The sequence below is a fragment of the Mauremys mutica genome, chromosome 7 (genome assembly GCF_020497125.1).
Source record: "Mauremys mutica isolate MM-2020 ecotype Southern chromosome 7, ASM2049712v1, whole genome shotgun sequence".
NCBI classification, from domain to species: Eukaryota; Metazoa; Chordata; order Testudines; family Geoemydidae; genus Mauremys; species Mauremys mutica.
Genome location: NC_059078.1, coordinates 112,730,534 through 112,752,073, shown reverse-complemented (window position 1 = coordinate 112,752,073; position 21,540 = coordinate 112,730,534). Strand labels below are relative to the sequence as shown.

The following is a 21,540-nucleotide window of genomic DNA, read 5'->3' as shown; positions in this document are numbered from 1 at the left end:
TGATAGTAAATTTTAATAGATTGCATTTTTCCATTAGTCAAAGAATAGTCAGTCTATGTGTGTCTGTAGTCTCTATATTTGAGGTTTCTTGTACCTTATAAACTTAAAGGTCTGTGGAGGTTCTGGATTTAAGCATTGGGCCAGGACCCAGAAACTTTTAAGTTCTAAACGTTGGCTCTGTTACAGATTCTATGGCATTGAGCAAGTAGGGAAAGTGAGGTAAAGCTGTCTGCAAAAGAGAAGTAAAATAGTGGCTTGAAGAACTTGTTTGTGAGTAATGATGGATGTACGTGAGGAGGAGTCCGTTTACTTTAGTTCTCAGGTCTCAGATTGAGAGTGAGGGCGGGTAGATTTTTTTTTTTTTTTGTAAACCTTAAGGGCATTTGAAGTGTAAACCTTGGAGATTCAAAACTCCTGGAACCCCATTGTCACTTTTAGTCTCCCTTTAAATATTTTCATTTAGGATCAGTCCATTCTTATTAGTTGAAAATTTGATGTTGATATTTAATATTTGTTTTCTTTAAAACCCTGAGGCTAGGATGATTAACAATGCTCAGATGTTATCAATATTTTAAAAATACGGTTTAGCATATATTTGTTCACTGAAGCTTGCTATTAACTCCTCACTTTGTCAATCTCATTGTGCTGCTTTAATCTTCTCTCAAGGTGACAGAGAATACCAACTCCTTGGCGCCCATGATTACTCCTTCTGGTGAGGAGCCCTGTGACCCTGATGTAGAGGATGAAGTTCCAACCTTACAAAAGGCTCTGGAAATGCTCAGTGTCTCAGAATATATCGACACATTTGAAAAGGAGAGAATTGATATGGAATCTCTGGTACATTTAACAGTTTAAGTTGACATTGGGAGCCAGACAATCTTTTTTTGCTTTAGAGATTAGTCTAAATAGCTTTTTTAAAAATTGAAACTTTAATTGTATGTCTTGTATACTTAAGATTAAATGTTATGTGAATCCATAACACTTTCAGTTAAGTAGGTTGGTCTCCTGTTATGTATGTTTGTTGTTGTCCTACACTCTCTTTGATCTTTATTTAATTCTGTGTAAATCTTAATCTGCACTATTTGAGTTTACTTCACTAATTTTTAAGACATATTTTCTGTAAGTCACTAAGAAGTAAGAAGTGCACGCTCTCTCTCTCTATATATTTATTTTATTTTTTTTTTCCAGCTGATGTGTACAGTTGATGACCTGAAGGAAATGGGTATACCTCTTGGACCAAGAAAGAAAATTGCCAACTTTGTAAAAGACAGAGCAGCCAAACAGGTAAATGCGCATGGTTTTATAATGCATTTATATTGGCATTACTTAACGTTATTTGTTTTTCTACTATTACGTACCATTCTCTACTGTTATGTAATGGCCCAAATGATTTCAATACTTCTCTATATAGCGTGCATAAAATTGCCACATCAGAGATTGTCAGAAGCTCTCTGCATATAGAAGGGTTATGCAGCATGTCACTAAAAACAGTCTTCTGCTTCAACTATTAAATCCCTAAAAGCTATGTGAAGGACATTGTGGGCAATATTAATGAACCTTTCACTGCAATACTGCATAGTATAAAACCAGTCTCTGCTTTAAAACTGCTTAACTCAGTAGGTATGACAATTTTTTTTTAATTCCATACTTCACGCAGGTATAGTAACTTTCTTTCCAAAGGTACTATGCTAGGCAAAGTTAGAGCCAAACAATATTTTTTTAGGGCTGTCGATTAATCACAGCTAACTCACATGATTAACTAAAAAAAATAATTGCGATTTAAAAAAATTGTTGCAATTAATCGCAGTTTTAATCGCACTGTTAAACAATAGAATACCCATTGAAATTTATTGAATATTTTTGGGTGTTCTTCTACATTTTCAAATATATTGATTTCAATTACAGCACAGAATACAAAGTGTACAGTGCTCACTTTGTATTATTTTTTATTGCAGATATTTCCACTGTAAAAATGATAAAAGAAATAGTATTTTTCAGTTCACCTCATATAAGTACTGTAGTGCAATCTCTTTATCATGAAAGTGCAATTTACAAATGTAGATTTTTCTTTGTTACATAACTGCACTCAAAAACAAAACAATGTAAAATGTTAGAGCCTACAAGTCCACTCAGTCCTACTTCTTGTTCAGCCAATTGCTAAGGCAAACAAGTTTGTTTGCATTTATGAGTGATAATGCTACCTGCTTCGTATTTATGGTGTCACCTGAAAGAAAGAACAGGTGTTCTTTTGGCACTTCTGTAGCCAGCATTGCAAGATACTTACATGCCAGAAATGCTAAACATTCATATGCCCTTTCATGCTTCAGCCACCATTCCAGAACATGTTTCCATGCTGATGATGCTAGTTTAAAAAAAAAAAGTGTTAATTAAATTTGTGACAGAACTCCTTGGGGGAGAAGTGTATGTGTTCTGCACTGTTTTACCTGCATTCTGCCATATATTTCATGTTATAGCAATCTTGGATGACCCAGCACATGTTGTTCATTTTAAGAACACTTTCACAACAGATTTGACAAAATGCAAAGAAGGTACCAATGTGAGATTTCTAAAGATAGCTAGAGCACTCAGCGCAAGGTTTCTGACTAATCTGAAGTGCCTTCCAAAATCTGAGAGGGACGAGGTGTGGAGCATGCTTTCAGATGTCTTAAAAGAGCAACATTCCAATGCGGAAACTACAGAACCCCAACCACCAAAAAAGGAAATCAGCCCGCTGGTGACATCTGACTCAGATGATGAAAATGAACATGCGCTGGTACGCACTGCTTTGGATCGTTATCAAGCAAAACCCGTCATCAGCATGGACACGTCCTCTAGAATGGTGGTTATGAATCTTTAGCACATCTGGCACATAAATATCTTTCGATGCCGGCTACAGTGGCATGCGAACACTTGTTCTCATTTTCAGGTGACATAAACAAGACATGGGCAGCATTATCTCCTGCAAATGTAAACAAACTCGTTTGTCTGAGCGACTGGCTGAACAAGAAGTAGGACTGAGTGGACTTGTAGGTTCCAAAGTTTTACATTGTTTTATTTTTGAATGCAGTTACTTTTTGTACATAATTCTACGTTTGTAAGTTCAGATTTCATGATAAAGAGATTGCACTGCAGTACCTGTATTAGGTGAATTGAAAAATACTATATATTTTTTATTACAAATATTTGCACAAAACAAAATAAAAAGTGAGCACTGTGCACGTTGTATTCTGTGTTGTAATTGAAATCAATATATTTGAAAATGTAGAAAACATTCAAAAACATTTAAATAAATGGTATTCTATTATTGTTTAACACTATAATTAATTGCGATTACTTTTTTTAATCACTTGGCAACCCTATATTTTTATACTATCAGAAAAGGTATATGAAATATGTTAGTCATTACAGGTAAAATATTCAGAAGTGCCTAAGTCCAATTGAAAGTCCAATAGAATTCAGGTTCCCAACAGCAGTCAGATAGTGTCTTGTGGTCACTATTGGTCTGAGCTAGATTTGAAAGTATGACTTAGAGGTGAAAGTTTCTCTCTCTACCCTAGTCCTTTCCCTGATTAATGCTTATATCTTTTTTGCTTGTTCGCTATTCAATTTTTTTATACTATTTCTAAATATAACCTAATTTACTGATTGTGTTTTAATTGGTGCTTGTAAAAAATGTTTCATTTCAATAGCAATGCCAAATGACTTCCTTCTTTAAATGGTTGATTTTCAACTCTTGAGAATAGCTCTTGGTCATCAGTGTGAAAATCCATTTATAGTACAATATTCTAGATTGCTACCAACAACTAATTCTAGGTAGCTCAGTATTGGTATCAGTTCTTACAGCACTTAATTCAGAATGAGGTGGTCTGCAGTTGAATCATTTTATAACTTAGACTCTCAGGTTTTCTATCACATCTACTATAAGCTGGTATTGTCATAGTAATCACTTTCTGTGCTTTTTATAAATGAGAATGAACAAAACTGCCTCATTTGTTCAAATATTTAATTGATTTCATGCTATAAACAATACTTGTTTTGAAGATAGATGAAAGCATTCCTCCATCCATCAGTTTTCTCTCACTCTTCCTAACATAAACTTAAAATAAATGTTAACACATTCAGTGACTTGGCAATCAGTTACCATCAACTAGAAGAATCAAAGAATGGGGTGTTTGCTTCATAGGGTAATATGGCACATATTCTGAGTTTTCATGCTGTGGTACTTTATTTGGCTACATGCAAGCGTTCATGCTAGTTGTGCCCTAGAATCCTCTGTGCAGGTTCGCACAATGCTCCATAAGGAAGGTTGGTAGAAAGAGGCAAAAAACAAACAAACAGGGGTGTGGGGGTGGGGGTGTGCTTCTGGCATCTGAAACAGACCAATTGTAAATGCATAAGGTACATCTGAAAGCTCAAGATAGGGGCTGAGAAAAGTTGCCAAAGCAATAAACTTTTTCTGGTTTTGATAACTTTGTTTCAATAGGAAAAGAAAAAAGCATTAGCAGAAAAAAAAGCAGTGCAAACTCAGGAAGCTGCACAGAAAGCAAAAGAAGCAGTTACTTCTGTGGCCACTTCAGAATCTGATAGCCTGCATGAGCGGTCAAAGAGAAAACTTCCTGTTGGTGCCTTGGTTTCTTCTGTGAACATTGACTATGAATATTTTGAAGTTGGTACTGGCCAGGTAAGATTGTTAATTAAAACATCTTATTTGAGAATAGTGCTATATACTAAAACAAACATCCCATTTAATTCTAGTCATGCAAAAGAACTTGGGTATTTCTTGTTTTTCATTATAAGTGTGGGAGGGCTTGTTAAAGTTACCGTTAGGCTTTGCTTTCAGTAATGTGGCCACCGCAATTAATTTCACACCTTCAGAGTGGCTAGGGCTGACTCCATTCCCAAATCAAGGTCTCCTACGTTAAATCACAGCACCATGGACTGCCATGGTGTTGAATGGTCATTTGGGTTTTCTTTGGATGCTCACACATTACCTTTGTTTTGCATCATTGTAGACCTGAAATTTGAATGGTCTGTTCTTAATCTAAAGTTTTATTTAAAAAAAATACACTGAAATGTTTTCTGTTAGTTTGACTTATCCTCATGTACTTTCCTGTATGTTTTTTAAGGTGCCTTTGTAAGGCTTCTCCCTGTAAGCCATATGGGTAGAATATCCCAGCAAATATCTGCCACCCTGCAGTGTAAACTAGTGGTTTTTTGGGTGTTTGGTGAGTCAGTCACCATCTTTCCTTTTTAGTTAGGCTTAAGGTGAATTTCCTAACATTTGAGGTGGCGTTTATTTTATTTGATTACTTTGTGCTGCTAGGTTTCTGTGGCTTACAGTGTGCTAGACTTCGAACCAGAGAATTTCTTTGCCCTGGGTTCTCCAATTGGTGTGTTTCTTTCTGTACGAGGAGTGGAGAAGATTGATGAGAACTATAGACTTCCTACCTGCAAAGGATTCTTCAATATTTATCATCCAGTGAGTGAGAAGTACCTGTGAGATTGTATTTCTAGTAATTTAGATGAAAGGAAGATGGGAAAACTGTATTCAAACTTCTTAACACAAAAAAAAAGTAATTTTAAAACAGTTGCAATTACCCTTGGTTATTTCTGAACCTCTACAGAAAATAAGTAGCTGGTTGTAAGTGATGTACTTAATACCTAGCCCAATTACCTTGCCACCTGCCCTCTTCGCTTTCCAAATCCAAAATAATAATCTTATTGAGAATCTGTTTTCTATCATCTGACTTTTAGAGTGCTCTTCGTGTTCCTCCAGTTCTGATGTTCACATCGAGATTTGGAAATGCTTTATTGTTGTAAAATATAGTAGATTTATCCTTCTCTTCATCCCCATCTTGTCATGTTACCAACTATATGAAATACTGTCATATACCAGCTATATGAAATACTGAAAACAAGGGAAAATTTGAGTTTTTATCTTGACTCTATGTTGCTTTCAACACAGTTGAGTAGTGTATTGCAAGATTTGGTGGTGATTTGAATGATTACGGATATTTGTTAATTCTGTAGGAAGAGAGATCCTTTGTGCAATGGATGTATTATGTTACAGAGCTGGGGCAAAATACTGCTCGTGTCTGCTATCATGTCCCTCTCCTAGAGTCTCTGACTCGAAGAGAAAAAACACTCGTATTAATGAACCAGCAGTGATTTACAGTTTAACTAAATATTAGTTCAGTTGAGTTAACCGAAAAAGAGAGAATCTACAAATTATCTTCACTAATTGTCAACAGGTTTCTTTAACTGAAATGTCACTAAAATTTTGGATTGTTAAACGTCAAATAATTTTAGTTACTCTGGCTTTCTCTTTATTTGCAGCTTGACCCAGTGGCTTATAGGGTAGAACCTATGATTATTCCAGACTTGGACATAAAACCAGTTCTCATTCCACACCACAAAGGCAGAAAAAGACTTCATCTCGGTAAAATATTTTTATATGTATATTTTACTGTATATGTATATTCTATGATTTTCTAATGCATCAAATATTGTAGGTCAAGATTTTCAAAAGGGACTAATGATTTTTGGTGTCTTACTTCTTGTGGACCCAACTTGAGATGCTTTAAAGGGGCTGAATTTCAAAGGGCAGGTTCTCAGCACTTTCTGAAATCAGGCTGTTTTAAAGTGTCTCAAATTGAGCACCCACAGTCTTTGTTTAGTTTTGAAAATATTAGCCCTTTTGTTAATTAAGGCTGTCTAACAGTCATCAACTAGTAACTTTACTAATGGGAGGTGTATTTTTAATAGTTGCAGGTAATTGTCCTGTTAATATTAACTTCTTAAGATTCTGAGGATAAGTAGTAGTAGCCAAGTTAACTGGATCCCCAACTCTGTCCCCCAGTGCCTGCAACTCTGCCACTCCCACATATAGTTAAAAAATTAGACCTACCCTGGGTTGACGTTGATCCTCATGCTACTGAGCTAGCCAGCCTTTCTGCTTGGTGTCACTGTGGAGTAGTCAAGAACAGATACAGTACTTACTGAGACAGTAGTAATATCTGGGGTGTCATTCGGATTGGAGTCTTGACTCTTGTGTCTAGCTCACATGCTCTTGGTTAAACTGACACATTTCAGGATTGTAAGGCACTTTTCCCAAGTTAGGTTGTCAGAGACCTGGAGGGAGTTCTGACATCCTGTGGAGCTCTAGGAAGAAATCATCTGGTTGGGATGAAGTGGCCATTTCCAACATACTTTTTCAGATTCTTAACATGTTATACTTTGTATTTGGTACTGTATTTCCTTGCCTTTTATTAAATTAAACTTTAACAGTATCTGCTTCAAATATGGGTGGCAAAATACCGCTTTCATAGTGAAGATGCTGTGTTCTATGTTGTCTTTTAATCAAGAGGAATAAGAGGACTGGGCATATATGCATCAATAATTGGTGCCTTTGGCTAGTACTAAAAAAAAAAAATTGTGTTTGTGTTCACTTAACATTTTCACTAATAATCCTTCTGATATTGTAATCTTTTTAGAGTTGAAAGATTCTCTCTCTCGTATGGGATCAGATCTAAAACAGGGTTTTATCAGCTCTTTGAAGAGTGCTTGGCAGACTCTTAATGAATTTGCACGTGCTCACACCTCTTCAACTCAGCTACAAGCAGAACTGGAGAAGGTAGCTAATCAAATTAAAGAGGAAGAAGAAAAACAAGTGGTAGAAGGTAGGTTGACATTTCACGGATATTTTCTTAGTACGCTAATCTCAGATTTTTGGAAACATCAAAGCTCAAATGAACGTTAGAAATGTTAGATATTTAGTTAATTACAATTTGATCTTGTCTAGGAAAACATACTTTCCAGATTCTTAATATGTTATACTTTGTATTTGGTACTGTATTTCCTTGCCTTTTATTAAATTAAATTTTAACAGCATCTACTTCAAAAGAGTCTTTGATTAGTGTAATCTTACAATTGAGCTTGATGTCAAGAGCAAGTTTCTAAATGTCTTGCCTTCACTCTTCTGTAAGAAAAATGAGTAAACAAATATTTAACATCTGTGGGATTTCTGCTTTTTAATTAAGCTCTACTGTCTAAAAGGCCAAGCTGAGTAATAAGACAAGAGTCAGAAAGAGTGGATGTGGAGAAACTGAAATGAACACTGTGTCTAAGTAATAGATATTGACTTCTACAAACATTAATCTCTTGGGAGGTTGGAGGCTTGATACCTGTCAGAAAAGTGATAGCAGGCAGGAATTATTTACCATTGTATGCTTTTTTATTTCTGGGTAGAATGAAGAAACACTTCCTTGGTCTCTCACAATCAATTAAGGATGGTCATTGCTGCTGCAGAAACAGATTGAAACAATTCATTTTTATGGTTATTAGCCATATTGCTGCATAATAGAATGAAACCATATGAATGGATAGTGAGACGTAGTTCTTAATTACCTATCTAATGTCTTGCAGAGACTCTGTGCTTCAAGGTTGCACTATTATTTAAATTTATAATAAAAAGAAACTGAGACCCCCATTGGTAGTAATAAGCCACACAGAAAACAGCGAAGGACTTATTTGTGTTTTATTCCACAGTTGAGTTGAGGCTACTACTCTTTTCCCAGAAACTTATGTAGAAAATGGTGACATCCATTTATAGTCATAGAATCAAGCAGTAATAAAGGGTTGAGCTTGTGACTGACTTCAAAATTAAAACTATCAATTCTAGCTGAAAAGACTGCCGAAAGTCCAGATCTTTCGAAGGATGAGGATTTCTTAGTAAAGGTCGGGATGCTAAATGGAGGACGTCGTATTGACTATGTTCTACAGGAAAAACCAATAGAAAGTTTCAATGAATACCTTTTTGCTCTACAGAGTCACTTGTGTTATTGGTAAGAATTACATATTCTTTTCTGTAATTCCATAAATTTTGCTTTTCTAATGTAGTTATATTTATTTAATTCAGTTTACTTAATTACCAGTTCTCTTCCTCTTATTTTGTATAATTTATCTGTGACCAGCGTGACAATAACAAGAATGCTGCTGTTTGTTTCTAGCATTTTCTTTATGAAAATTCGGAGGATCACTCTTACAAATGTCATGCTCTAGAGCTTAATTTTCCAGGCTATTTTATTTTATTTTTATTTTATTTTATTTTTTAGTTTTGACAGAAATAGCAGTGTTCTACACAGTATCATACTGAGGAAAAATCCTGACCAGGTGTGGTAGAAAGGGGGATATCTGTTGGAGTAGGTTAGAAACCATACAAGCTATGCTGGATTTTTACTAATGAGTACTCACCTTCAATTTTGGCATGGGTTTGCTGGTGCACAGTGGTTAAAGAAAGGTTGCCTTTAGTACAGTACTACAAAGAGGAGAAATGGCCCAGTTGTTAAGTCTAACCTGGCACTTGGGAGGACCTGGGTTTGGTGAATCTATACAGGCTCCTATCAACCTGGGCAAGTCCCAAAGAACCATTTTCAAAACCAAACTCAAAGGGATTCTTACAAATTAGCTTAGGCTCTGAAGTCAGTTAAGTGCTTTTAAAAATTTTACCCTTAAGCCTGGTCTACACTAGGCGTTTAAACCGGTTTTAGGAGCATAAAACCAATTTAACGCCACACCCGTCCACACTGAGAGGCCCTTTATATCGGTATAAAGGGCTCTTTAAACCGGTTTCTGTACTCCTCCCTAACGAGAGGAGTAGCGCTAATATCGGTATTACCATATCGGATTAGGGTTAGTGTGGCCGCAGATCGACGGTATTGGCCTCCGGGCGGTATCCCACAGTGCACCACTGACCGGTCTGGACAGCAATCTGAACTCGGATGCAGTGTCCAGGTAGACAGGAAAAGCCCCGCGAACTTTTGAATATTTCCTGTTTGCCCAGCATGGAGCTCCGATCAGCACGTGTGGCGATGCAGTTAAAAATCAAAATAAAGAAAGAGCTCCCGCATGGACCATGCGGATGTGATCGCTGTAAGGGCAGGCAAATCTGTTCTATCAGCGCTCCGTTACAGAAGACGAAATTCAAAATCATTTTTTAAAAATCTCCAGACAGACGCCATAGCAGGGGCTCAGCGCACTGCTGCGTGGCAAGCGTAACGGAAAGCCAAAGAATCAAATGGACGCTCATGGACTGGAGGACTCAAGCTATCCCACAGTTCCTGCAGTCTCCGAAAAGTATTTGCACTCTTGGCTGAGCTCCAAATGCTTCTAGGGTCAAACACAGTGTCCGCGGTGGGTCAGGGCATAGCTCAGCAATCTACGCACCCCCCCCACCCCACCCCCAGAAGTGAAAGGGAAAACAATCCTCTGTTGACTCTTTTACATGTCACCCTCTTTTTACTGAATGCTGCAGATAGATGCGATGCTGCAGCACTCAACGCCAATATCCTTGCTCCCCCCCCGCCCCCCGCCATGGGTGGCTGATGGTACAAAACGACTGGTACCCGTCCTCATCATCAGCCTATTGGCACATGGGGCACTGCAAAAGGACTGGTAACCATGCCGACTAGCATCGGTAAGGTCAATCAAGGGTGCCTGGTCTTAATTTTTCCTGGTAGATGGTACAGTACGGCTGATAACCATCGTCATCATAGCAACAGGGGGCTGAGCTCCATCAGCCCCCACCCTTCATGTGTAAAGAAAAGATTCAATTGCCCCTGGACTAGCAGAGGGATGCTGGGCTCCTCTCCTCCACACTCCTTACTGTTCTGTCTGGACTATCATAGCAGCTGGAGGCTGCCTTCCACTCATTTCTCACTAACAAGTCACCGTGTCTTATTCCTGCATTCTTTATTACTTCATCACACAAGTGGGGGTACAATGCTATGGTAGCCCCGAAAGGCTGGGGGAAGAACGGAATCAACAGGTGGGGTTGTTGCAGGAGCACCCCCTGTGAATAGCATACAGCTCATAATTTCTGTGGGATCTGACACAGAGCAGCTGTGCTCTCTGGTTCTATGATACAGTGGTTCTCTAGTACACTTGCCCATATTCTGGGCAGGACTGATTCTATTTTTAGATACCAAAAAGGAGGGATTGACTCAGGGAGTCATTCCCAATTTTGGCTTTTGCGCCCCTGGCTGATCAGCCAGGGGCACTTATGACAGCAGCAAATGGCACAGTGCAGAAGGACTGGTAACCATGATCATCTTATTACCAATTTATGGTATGGTAGATGGTACAGTATGGCTAGTAACCATCTCTGCTGTCATGCAAAAGCATGCTGCTGTGTAGCGCTGCTGAATCGCCTCTGTGAGCGGCATCTAGTACACATACGGCGATAATCACAAAAGGCAAAACAGGCTCCATGATTGCCATGCTATGGCATCTGCCAGGGCAATCCAGGGAAAAAAGGCACGAAATGCTTGTCTGCCGTTGCTTTCCCAGAGGAAGGAGTGACTGACGACATTTACCCAGAACCACCCGCGACAATGATTTTTGCCCCATCAGGCACTGGAATCTCAACCCGGAAATTCCAAGGGGCGGGGGAGGCTGTGGGAACTATGGGATAGCTACGGAATAGCTACCCACAGTGCAATGCTCCAGAAATCGACGCTAGCCTCGGACCGTGGACGCACACCACCGATTTAATGTGTTTAGTGTGGCCGCACGCACTCGATTTTATTCAATCTGTTTTGCAAAACCAGTTTATGAAAATTCGGAATAATCCCGTAGTGTAGACGTACCCTTAGTCTCTGCCTCAGTTCCTCATTTGTCTAATGGGGATAATAGCATTTCCGTGCCTTATAGGGAGTGTTGTGAAGAGGAATAAAAATTATGCAGTACTCAGATAATACAGTAAAATTGTAGAAGTGAAGGACTGGAAAGGACCTCAGTATGTCATCTAGTCCAATCCCCTGATGTCAAGGCAGGACTAAGTAATAACTAAACCATTCCTGACAGGTGTTTTTGTCTAATCTGTTCTTAAAATCCTCCAGTGACAAAAACTCCATAACCTCCCTAGGCAGTTTGTTCCAGTGCTTAACTACTCTGACAGAAGTTTTTCCTAATGTGCAACCTAAACCTCTCTTGCTGCAATTTTAGGCTCAGTGTTTCTCGTCCTAGCCTGAAAGGTTAAGGAGAACAATTTTTCTCCCTCCTCCTTGTAACAACTTTTTATGTACTTAAACTGTTATGTCCCCTCTGCCTTCTCTTCTCCAGACGAAACAAACCCAAATTTTTCAATCTTTCCTCGTAGGTCATATTTTCTATATCTTTAATCCTTTCTAGGGAGTCATTTCCCATTTTGTATCTGTGCAATTGATTGGTCCGTCCTAAGTGGAATTCTTTGCATGTGTTCTTATTGAATTTCATTCTATTTACTTCAGACCATTTTTCCAGTTTGTCCAGATCATTTTGAATTTTAAACCTATCCCCCAAAGCACTTTCAACCTCTCCCAGCTTGGTATCACCTGCAAACTTTGTAAGTGTACTCTCTGTGCCATTATCTAAATCATTTATGAAGGTATTGAACAGACCCACGCCCAATCCCTGCAGAACCCCACTCAATATGTCCTTCCAGCACTGATGATTACTTTCTGGGAACGGTTTTCCAACCAGTTATGCACCCACTTTATAGTCGCTTTATCTAGGCTGTATTTCCTTATTTTATTTATGAGAAGTTCATGTAGGACAGTATCAAAAGTCTTACTAAGTCAAGATATATCACATCTACTGCTTTACCCCATCCACAAGGCTTGTTACCCTTTCAAAGAAAGCTGTTAGGTTGCTTTGACATGATTTGTTCTTGACAAATCAGTGTTGACTGTTACTTATCAGTTTACAGTAGAACTTCTGAGATATGAACACCAGAGTTATGAATTGACCGGTCAACCACACACCTCATTTGGAACCGGAAGTATGCAATCAGGCAGCAGCAGAGACCAAAATATAAAGAGTACAGTACTGTGTTAAAAGTAAACAACTTAAAAAAAAGTGGAAAGCAGCATTTTTCTTCTGCATAGTAAAGTTTCAAAGCTGTATTAAGTCAGTGTTCAGTTGTAAACTTTTGAAAGAATAATCATAACGTTCAATTACGAACACATTGTGGAAAAGAAAACCATTAGAGTGAACACGTTCTTTGCTTGTTATGTGAAGGAGACAGAGTTTATCATGTGTGTGGCAACTAGCACTCAGAAATTGTATTCCTGAGGAGACTCAGAATAACTTCCACCTTACACTTTCTTGGAAGTATAAGTTGTTCACTCATAGTATTCCACACTTAATCAAACCTCTCTCTTCTTGTGACTAACAAGATCTTTTGTATCAAACTCAATATTAAAAGGTCCTTTGGATTTTATCTAAAGCTGACTAAACCACCGTTCATATCAGCTTCTTGTTTCTTTTGACACTGGTGTTAGATCAGGCTGCGTCCAAGAGAGCCATGTCTAAATGCTACTTCTTGGCTGACCCACAACTTCCAGGTCCTGTTAATCACCTTAGCAGAGGTGCATCAGCCTCTGTTTCAAGCCTCAGGCTCTTCTAACCTAGAGTATTGGCTGCGTTCAGCCACATGAAGTTCTGTACACATTGCTTAGAGACGTTCTACTTAGGTTATCCAGCTGCTAGGTCATCTAGCTAGTCTCTCTGAACACGTTACTACTTCAGTTGAATCTCATGGCATGAATTTAGCTTCAACCTTTTATAACAGCATCCTTAATCATCTGCCACCATGGGCCTCCACTCACCCGCACTCCTGCACAAGCTGAGAATGGTTTTCATTGCTATTTAAATGGCCAACACTTCTTTTTCTGGACATCATGTTGTACCTGGATGAATAGTACTATTTCTAGTATGACTTATTTTTCAGGTGACATGTTTTGTACTGACTACACCTAGAGTTTCAGCTGATATTAGAATGTGTGTGAGATCCCTGGCATTCTGAAATCATCCAGTTCTTTAGAAACCAATCTTTTTCTCTGGGGTTATCTTGGAATGTCACTCTCAAAAGTGTATGTACCTATCTAGGTAGCATTATCATTTTTTTTCTGAAATAACTGCTATTTTTCTGCGAAGAAACAAATGTACATTCTTATTTTTCATATGATGCTTTGCCTTGACTTTCTCCCTATTCTGAACTTGGTGCACAAAAAAGATAAATGTAGCAAAAATCATTTTCAAGGGTAGGCAAGGACACCATATTTGTTTTGACAGCTACAGCTTTCAAAATGAAACCATTCCTGAAGAGATGATGAAAGAGCACAGTAAGGAGCAAAACTTTATTGTACTTTGTGTGGGAATGAAATTGCAGGATATTAATGCTCGGTCATCTGATTTTAACATAAAGAAAAAATTGCCACAAATGGATCTTCCTTCAAAGCTTTGATATTTGTTATGATTTTTACTGCTGAAGTACATAATGGTTTCAAAGCTGGTTTTTTGGATATAAAAAGGGAAATTTCAATTCCATCGTGTAATTGACCATGCAAAACACCATTACTTTATCTGGATTTTGAATGTTTAGTTAAAACAAAACAAAAACTAATTTCATGCATTTCATATGGTACAGGATATAGAGTGACTTGCATGAGAAGCAATAACCTGTTGAAAGGAAAAAGCTGCCAATCTATGTTCACTCTTACGCATACTTAATTTCTCACTTTTGTGTATCTTAGATTTGTGCATTTTATTACCACAGTACAAACATGTTTGAATAGACATGGGGTGTGGGATGACATTATCACATGCTGTTTACATACATGTCAGCTAACATGACTTGTGTACAACATGAACAACAACTGATCCTCAAACATCCAAATGATTAGTTAACTGTATCTTTTTCTCTTGTTGCAAAGACCAGTTAGTATTTGGAAAAATAAAAGTATACTAAAATTGTTCCTTCAAAACATTGGCCCTTTTTTTGCTGAGCGAAACTAGTACTGTTTGGTTTTACTATAATTTTCATAATAGTAGAAGCACAAGTAGCTTACTGCACTAGTTATCAGGTGCCACTGAAATAGGGTGACCAGACAGCAAATGAAAAATTGGGATGGGGGTGGGGGGCAATAGGAGCCTATATAAGAAAAAGACCCAAAAATTGGGACTGTCCCTATAAAATCGGGACATCTGGTCACCCTACACTGAAATGTCTTCTGACTATTGGAAAGTAAAAACTCTATAGAAATAATGTAAATTGTGTCTAGAAATAGGCAATGTTGTCTAGTGGTTAAACCACAGGACTCGAAGTAATATCTCATGGGGCTTTTTAATGTTGATAATGTTTACATGGTGGTGAATTGATAGTTGATTGCATAGGAGGTGTTCTTATCAAGGCTCCAATCCTGATGTATGCCAGTTGTATCAACAGTTTGCTCTGGAGGTTCAGTTTCCCTAATCTAATCAATAATAAATTCTAGCGGTGAGTTCTTCTGCACAAGCTCTCATTGTCTGGATTTTTTATCTTTATGTTTAATAGTATTTGTGTGTAGTTTGTGTTCTCCACAAGGTGGCAGTCTGTAGTTATTTTTTCTATCTAAAGATTTGTTACTGTAATAGACTAAACCATATTAAAGTACCTAATCAGCGCAGCATATAGCGGGTAATACCCAAGAATTCATATTAAAAAGTTTTCTCAGGAAGACATCAGTGAAATGAGCCAAACCTTCAGGAGGAGGAAATCCTGGCATTGAACCCTTTGCCTGAAAGTTTGTTGCTTATTTTATCAGGGTATAATGTGGTTATTACCTGTATGCTGGATCTCTTTGTAAATATTTGAGCAATCACATCATTTCTGTTGTTTATACATTGCCAATACACAGTTAAAAATACAACATCCTTTAATATAGATCATAATCATAGTCATAATTACACCTCTCTCTCACTCGGCTGCCTCCTGGCATGTTTGAAAAGATCTGAGAGGGGCTTGTGCAATATTTGAACAACTCTTAGGACTTGCCTCAAGCAACAGAATGTTGGCTATAAAAAAAACTAACAGGCCCTTTTTATTCATAGGGAATCTGAAGACACAGCTTTGCTACTTCTCAAAGAAATATATAGGACTATGAATATCAGTCCGGAACAGCCGCAACACTGATGTGGAGATACCTGAATTTGTAAGTTTTGCCCTCATATAAACTGCATGCACTTAAATCCCAGCATAATTTGGTTAACATGAGTTTGGAGACCATTTTCTTTTTTTTTTTCCCCCATCAAAGCTTACAGTGTAAAAAAGGCAGTTGCAAAGTGTGTAATGTTGTTGCAATGTGTGAATTGTGGTTCTGGCTATAATGATCGTCCACCAACTGATGAAAGTTGTGCATGTGTGTAGTATGGAGAGGATAGGGAGAGTAGAATTACTTACATTCTAAAGAGTTCTGCCCAGGCAAATACATAATATAGACATACAAGCAATATAGCTTGAGAATTGCAGCATAAATAATTTCCCCGAAAGACACTAGCTCATTTTAAAAGGAACCAAAATAATGAACTGCATATTGTGCATCTCAGAATAAAAATATCTTTAGTACATGGCAGTTTTAAAGTAGTAAGTATCCCAAATGAGGGTCCTCATTCTGAGAGTTTCTTCCACTGAGCACTAGGAGCCAGAGTGTGAATTCAAGGTGATAATGGAAATATCATTAGCATCCTGTTGTTTTTCCTGGGTTTTGTGTTAATTGTTAAAATCAAAGCAACAAAGACGTAACAGAGCTGTAGAAATTAATGAAACAAATAGTTTCTTTCTCTTTGGCAGTGACTCAGACTGTCTACACTGGCACTTTTGTTGGAAAAGCTTTTTTTGGTCAGGGTTGTGAAAAAAACCACTACTCTTACTGACATATGTTTCACTGACAAAAGCACCAGTGTGGACAGCGCGATGTTGGTGGATGACGCTGTCCTGCCAATATAGCTACCGCTGGTCATTGGGGATAGTATAATTATGCCAACAGGAGAACAGTCTTCCGTCAGCATAGAGCGGCTACACAGGAAACCGTACAACAACGCAGCTGTAGCAGTACATGCTACCATTGTCAGGCACTGACTATTATGGAGGTGGAGGTATTAAAATATATATAGAGAAATCATCTTTGCTCCCAGAAAACTTGCTGACATTCTGCGTTAATGTTCTGGAAAGTTACCCCCTTTAGACAGCAGTTTTTGATGCTTTCCTCATTCTCAGAAGTGCTCGAAAATCAAGAGAGGACAGTATCCTTCCTTATTAAAAGCACAGATGGAGATCAAAATACTCAATCTGTGGGAGAGTATATGAACTTTTATAGGAGTATCCCAAATGCCTGTATTGCTGCTAGACAATCTTAATAGATTTTTGTTACAGAATGTTCCTGCTGCTAGTGTACTAAATACCCCCACTGGCAATCAGTTAAACTGGCTAGCGTACCTACCTAATGTCAGTCCTGCTCCACTGAAGTATGTCATTGCACTTTAGTGATTGACTGCACTTTAAGTGTATCAAAGTGAAAAGGAAAAACACACTTGAAACTATCGCCTAGCAACATAACTGCTTATGTCAATTGTCAAGATTCCATCGACAGCATCTCACATCATCATAGTTATAATGCTGCACTCTTGGCTTTTGTCTCTTATAATATATTCTTATAGGTTAAAATTCTTACTCACCTGTTCTCGCTACACAATGGTTGTTTTTAAACCCTACATAATTTTGTTTGTTTTGTGGCAAATCATTCTACAACAAACTCATTCCTGGTTTCTGAGTTTCTGGTGTACAGGCTGGAACACTCTTTCATTAAGATGCACGCACAGTATTGCTCATGGGAAAGAGCATGGATGTACAGTATATCACAGTCTATTGCTGTTTGCTAATGAGCAAGTCAAAAGTGTCTGTACAGTTGCAGCTTCAGGAGTTGCTCAGAGCTCTCTCATCCCTTGCTTGGCTAGCCAGCAAACATATGAAACCACATTTCAAATAGTGATGTCCTGGATGGCAAAACAATCCAGGCCCTTTGGTACATTTGTTATTTTTATTTCAGAGACAAGAAATATCTCCCTGCATGCACTATCTAAAAAGTCTTTGCAAAATCCTGCTCCTCAAGGAAAAGTAAGCATTTTTCCCAGGCCAGCATGACCAGTCATGCTCTGCAGAATCTAAGCAGTTATTCTTCTCATAGTTGCACAAAAAAAAAACAAACCTCTCCTTAAAACAGGTACTGTTGAGTGCAACTGGTGCTGTAGCTGCTATGTTAGGGAAACGTGCTGAGGCAGCTCTGAGGGGCTGAGATGGCCAGTATAGTTTTAAAAAGTCTCTGCTGAATGACAATAGATTTGGGAAACTGGATTGTGGTGGGGGGAAATTAAAGAAGATACTGCTAGAGATGGAGAGAGCAAAGAGTGATGAATTAAGTGGAATGATGCTCAGTGGGTAGAGGGATGAATGGGGGTGAATTAAATTTAGGATGTTGGTGATTGAGGTAGGTGATTATTAAGTGAATTACAAATTGATCAGTGCTGACACAGAAGCTGGTGTGAAGTGTTTGTGAGAGTAGAAAGAGAGCATTTGGTATGAAGTGTCCAAGGAGGTGTGAGTGTATGAGTGTAGTTGTGTGTGATGTTATTTGACAAGGCTGGGCCAGTGGTGGGTTTTTTTGTTTGTTTGTTTGTTTGTTTTTTTCATCTGGGCTGGTGATTTAAAGAAAAAAATTAGCTATGATTGGGATTGGTTGCCATAATAATCAGTGAGTAGCTTCCAAGATCTGGCAGTCAGCTGTGACCAAAGTCATCTAAACCATGGGAAAAAATCTTCCAGCCCTCTCATCTAGCATGAGTATTCTGCTTTGTCTTCTTGAAGTTACACTTTGGTAAACAATATTGTAAAGTTCACAGGATTTTTTGTAGGATGTTTGCATGCTTAGAATAACAGAAGTATAGCCGGTATGGCCTGGTTGAATAGAAATGTATGTTACATTAAAATTTAATCATTTTTACATAATCTGTTACTTTGTATGCTTGGTGTTTATTTGCACTTGCTTGTCATTTTTGTGCCCTCTAAATATTTGTAATCAGAGAGTTCTTGCAGGCAACTTTATGCCCTACTTGTATTTTTAGTTCTTTTGTAATGGGTCCTCCAAAGTGCATGATACTTAAGTTAATATACCTTTGTATTCAGCTGCCCCCACACATCCTATAAAATGAGTTAAAAGGTATGTCTACACATATGGGCACAGTAGCTAGTCCAACTGTACTGATCAAAAATCAAGATCCAGTATCAAGGGCTCAATTTTGTTGATATTTAGGAATAAATTCAATCATCATTGTGGGGGATTAACATAAATCTCCCATTAGTGCAACGTTGCAGTACTCCCATCACCCCAATTTGCAATCATAACTCCCATCATCAGAATGAACCCTGTTCGTGGTGGTGGTGGTGTTCTTTGGGGGGGGGGGGGGGAAGATGGGGAAATAGACCTTAGGGTATTACATTTTTATAAAATGATGAGAGGCGGGTGGGGGGTTTTAATCTTTTTCTCTTTGAAAATGAACGTTAGCGTGTTTAGTTTTAACATAGTAGTACTACTGCAAGATGAGGAAGTTCAGTTTCACCTTTCCTGTTTTTGTTTTTGTTTTTCTCTGCACAGCATATCTAATGTTCCAACAGGCTTGCTGACAACACATTTTGAGGAACCTCCAGTATTTCTCTAGTCACACATGACAAGAATCTGAATTACAACAGCATTTTTTTCTTCAGTCCAGAGCTCTTTGATTTAGATAATGCCTTCTTGTTTCACTCAAGATTGTTTCATGGTTTTAAAATTATCAGCACCACAGTTTGGGAAGCATAATTGGAATGACACCATTTAACCTTCTTACTGAAATTTAGTTGTACTGTTGCCAAGCTTTGACCAATGAAGAAATATTCGTGGCATGCAAATTATTATTTTTCTTCTCGAGCTACCTTGTCTGTTAGGTGTCAAACATGTATTTTCTATGAAGGCAGTATGTTCTTTATTAAAGAAAGGACTTGTTGAGACACAGCAATAATCTGCTTTTTTTTAAAAAATGCGTTTCCACTTTTAAAAACAAAATGTGAATTTTAGTTATAAGCTGCTTTACATCAAGCCTTTTGTATTTGCTAAAACCAGCAGCCAGAATGACTTTCTTACTACTGTGAGTTCAGTGCTGAGATTTTATAAAAGCTTTTTAACCCTCTGTCTTCTTTGCATTGGAGATAAAATGATCTTTTGTTATAGAAAACATAGAGATTTGTTACAGCTAGTTCAGCATTCACATCTCTTGTAATGTAACTGATGTAGCGAACAAAGAGGGATGAGTCAAACAACATTTCATTTTGGTAATTAACTGTTCATGTAGCCTGGTGGCTGCTCTACCTGAGAGCTAAAATCATGACATTGACCTCAGAAAATTAAGTTCTCTCACTCAGGTATGTGAATGTAGAGCCTCTTTCAAGCTTATTGGAGTTAAATGTAACAGCCAGTGCCAAGATCTGTGATCCATATTCTGTTTTCATCTAGTGAAATCAGTGGAGTTGTATGGGGTGAGGTCTTCTGGATTAGTGTCTCTGAACGCTGGGCTTCTGTAGCTTTCTTCTGGCAGCATCTTTAATGCAATTACCTAACCTATAGTGCTGACGATATTTGCTTCTGTTACTGCAGTAAGGACATTTTGCTAATGTTTACATACTAAGTTCTTATGGAACACAGTGACTTTTTTGAGTATATGTAAAATACACATTTTTGTGTGTATATTTTGGTTAATTAAAAGATACTGTAATACCAATGAATCTTTACTGCAAGCTTTTGTACTTATCCCAACAGTGAATGTTTCCTTCTTTCACTTAATGAGAAGGATCTTGTATGCTTTTGGTGTCACTTCTCCCATTCTGAATATTCAGGATTACACTTAGTACAGTAGTTTCCCTTCAATTTTTTTTGTTAAGGTAGAATAAATTTTGTCGAGATATGTCAGATGGACCGATCTCTTGGCTGATGGCACAATGAGTGGAAAAGCCCAAGCCCTTCATTAAATCCTGTATTAAAGATAAGTTTCCCAACAGATTTCAGACCCCTATAATTGGTATTCAGATCATGTAGCCTATAGTGCTGGATAAAATACCAAAGAATGAAAGATGTATCGGTTTTCAAGAATCTACAACAATGATGAATGTGTACATTGTGTTGAAGTGAGTACATAAAGGCAAACTAAATAAATTTAATGAAAAAAATGTCCAGAGAGTGTTTGATATGACTTGTCACTCTGAATCTAAGGGAAGATGCTTTTGGGAATTCAGCTTGCTTTTTGCTTGTATATTATTTGTTCATTACTGTGAAAGGAAATTACTGTTGAAAACAGATTAAGCAGTTAGTCACTTAAAATAGATATCTTATTTTTTGAACTTGGATATTTTAAATCAATCAACTATTTTTAATTCCAAGGAATGTAACACTTTTGTCTTGGTAGTCTGAGATAAGCAATTATTTCAGGGGAAAATATTCTGACTGGGATCTTAGATTTGTGTGGAATCGCCACCATTTGAACCACCTAAAATGTGAATTATATTCTGAAAAGTGACTGTTTCAAAAGTTGCACATTAATCTTGTATGTATGCTTTCTTTTGTATGTATTCAGTCATTTCTGCTTACTGCAGTGACAGAT

The 21,540-nt window shown here is 37.8% G+C and overlaps 1 protein-coding gene across 3 annotated transcripts in view; it reads left to right on the top strand.

Moving 5' to 3' along the window:
* The window catches only part of LOC123373929 (SEC23 interacting protein), a 43,199-nt gene extending 23,121 nt beyond the window's left edge, over positions 1-20,078 (top strand). For all 3 annotated transcript variants that reach the window (XM_045023218.1, XM_045023217.1, XM_045023219.1), the window contains exons 11-19: positions 667-837; positions 1,189-1,284; positions 4,484-4,681; positions 5,324-5,479; positions 6,337-6,439; positions 7,494-7,679; positions 8,681-8,843; positions 15,910-16,010; positions 19,506-20,078. In XM_045023218.1, coding sequence (XP_044879153.1) covers positions 667-837; positions 1,189-1,284; positions 4,484-4,681; positions 5,324-5,479; positions 6,337-6,439; positions 7,494-7,679; positions 8,681-8,843; positions 15,910-15,991 — 1,155 coding nt within the window. In that variant the 3' untranslated portion in view covers positions 15,992-16,010; positions 19,506-20,078. The remainder of the gene's footprint in view (positions 1-666; positions 838-1,188; positions 1,285-4,483; positions 4,682-5,323; positions 5,480-6,336; positions 6,440-7,493; positions 7,680-8,680; positions 8,844-15,909; positions 16,011-19,505) is intronic.
* The last annotated feature ends 1,462 nt before the right edge of the window (positions 20,079-21,540 follow it).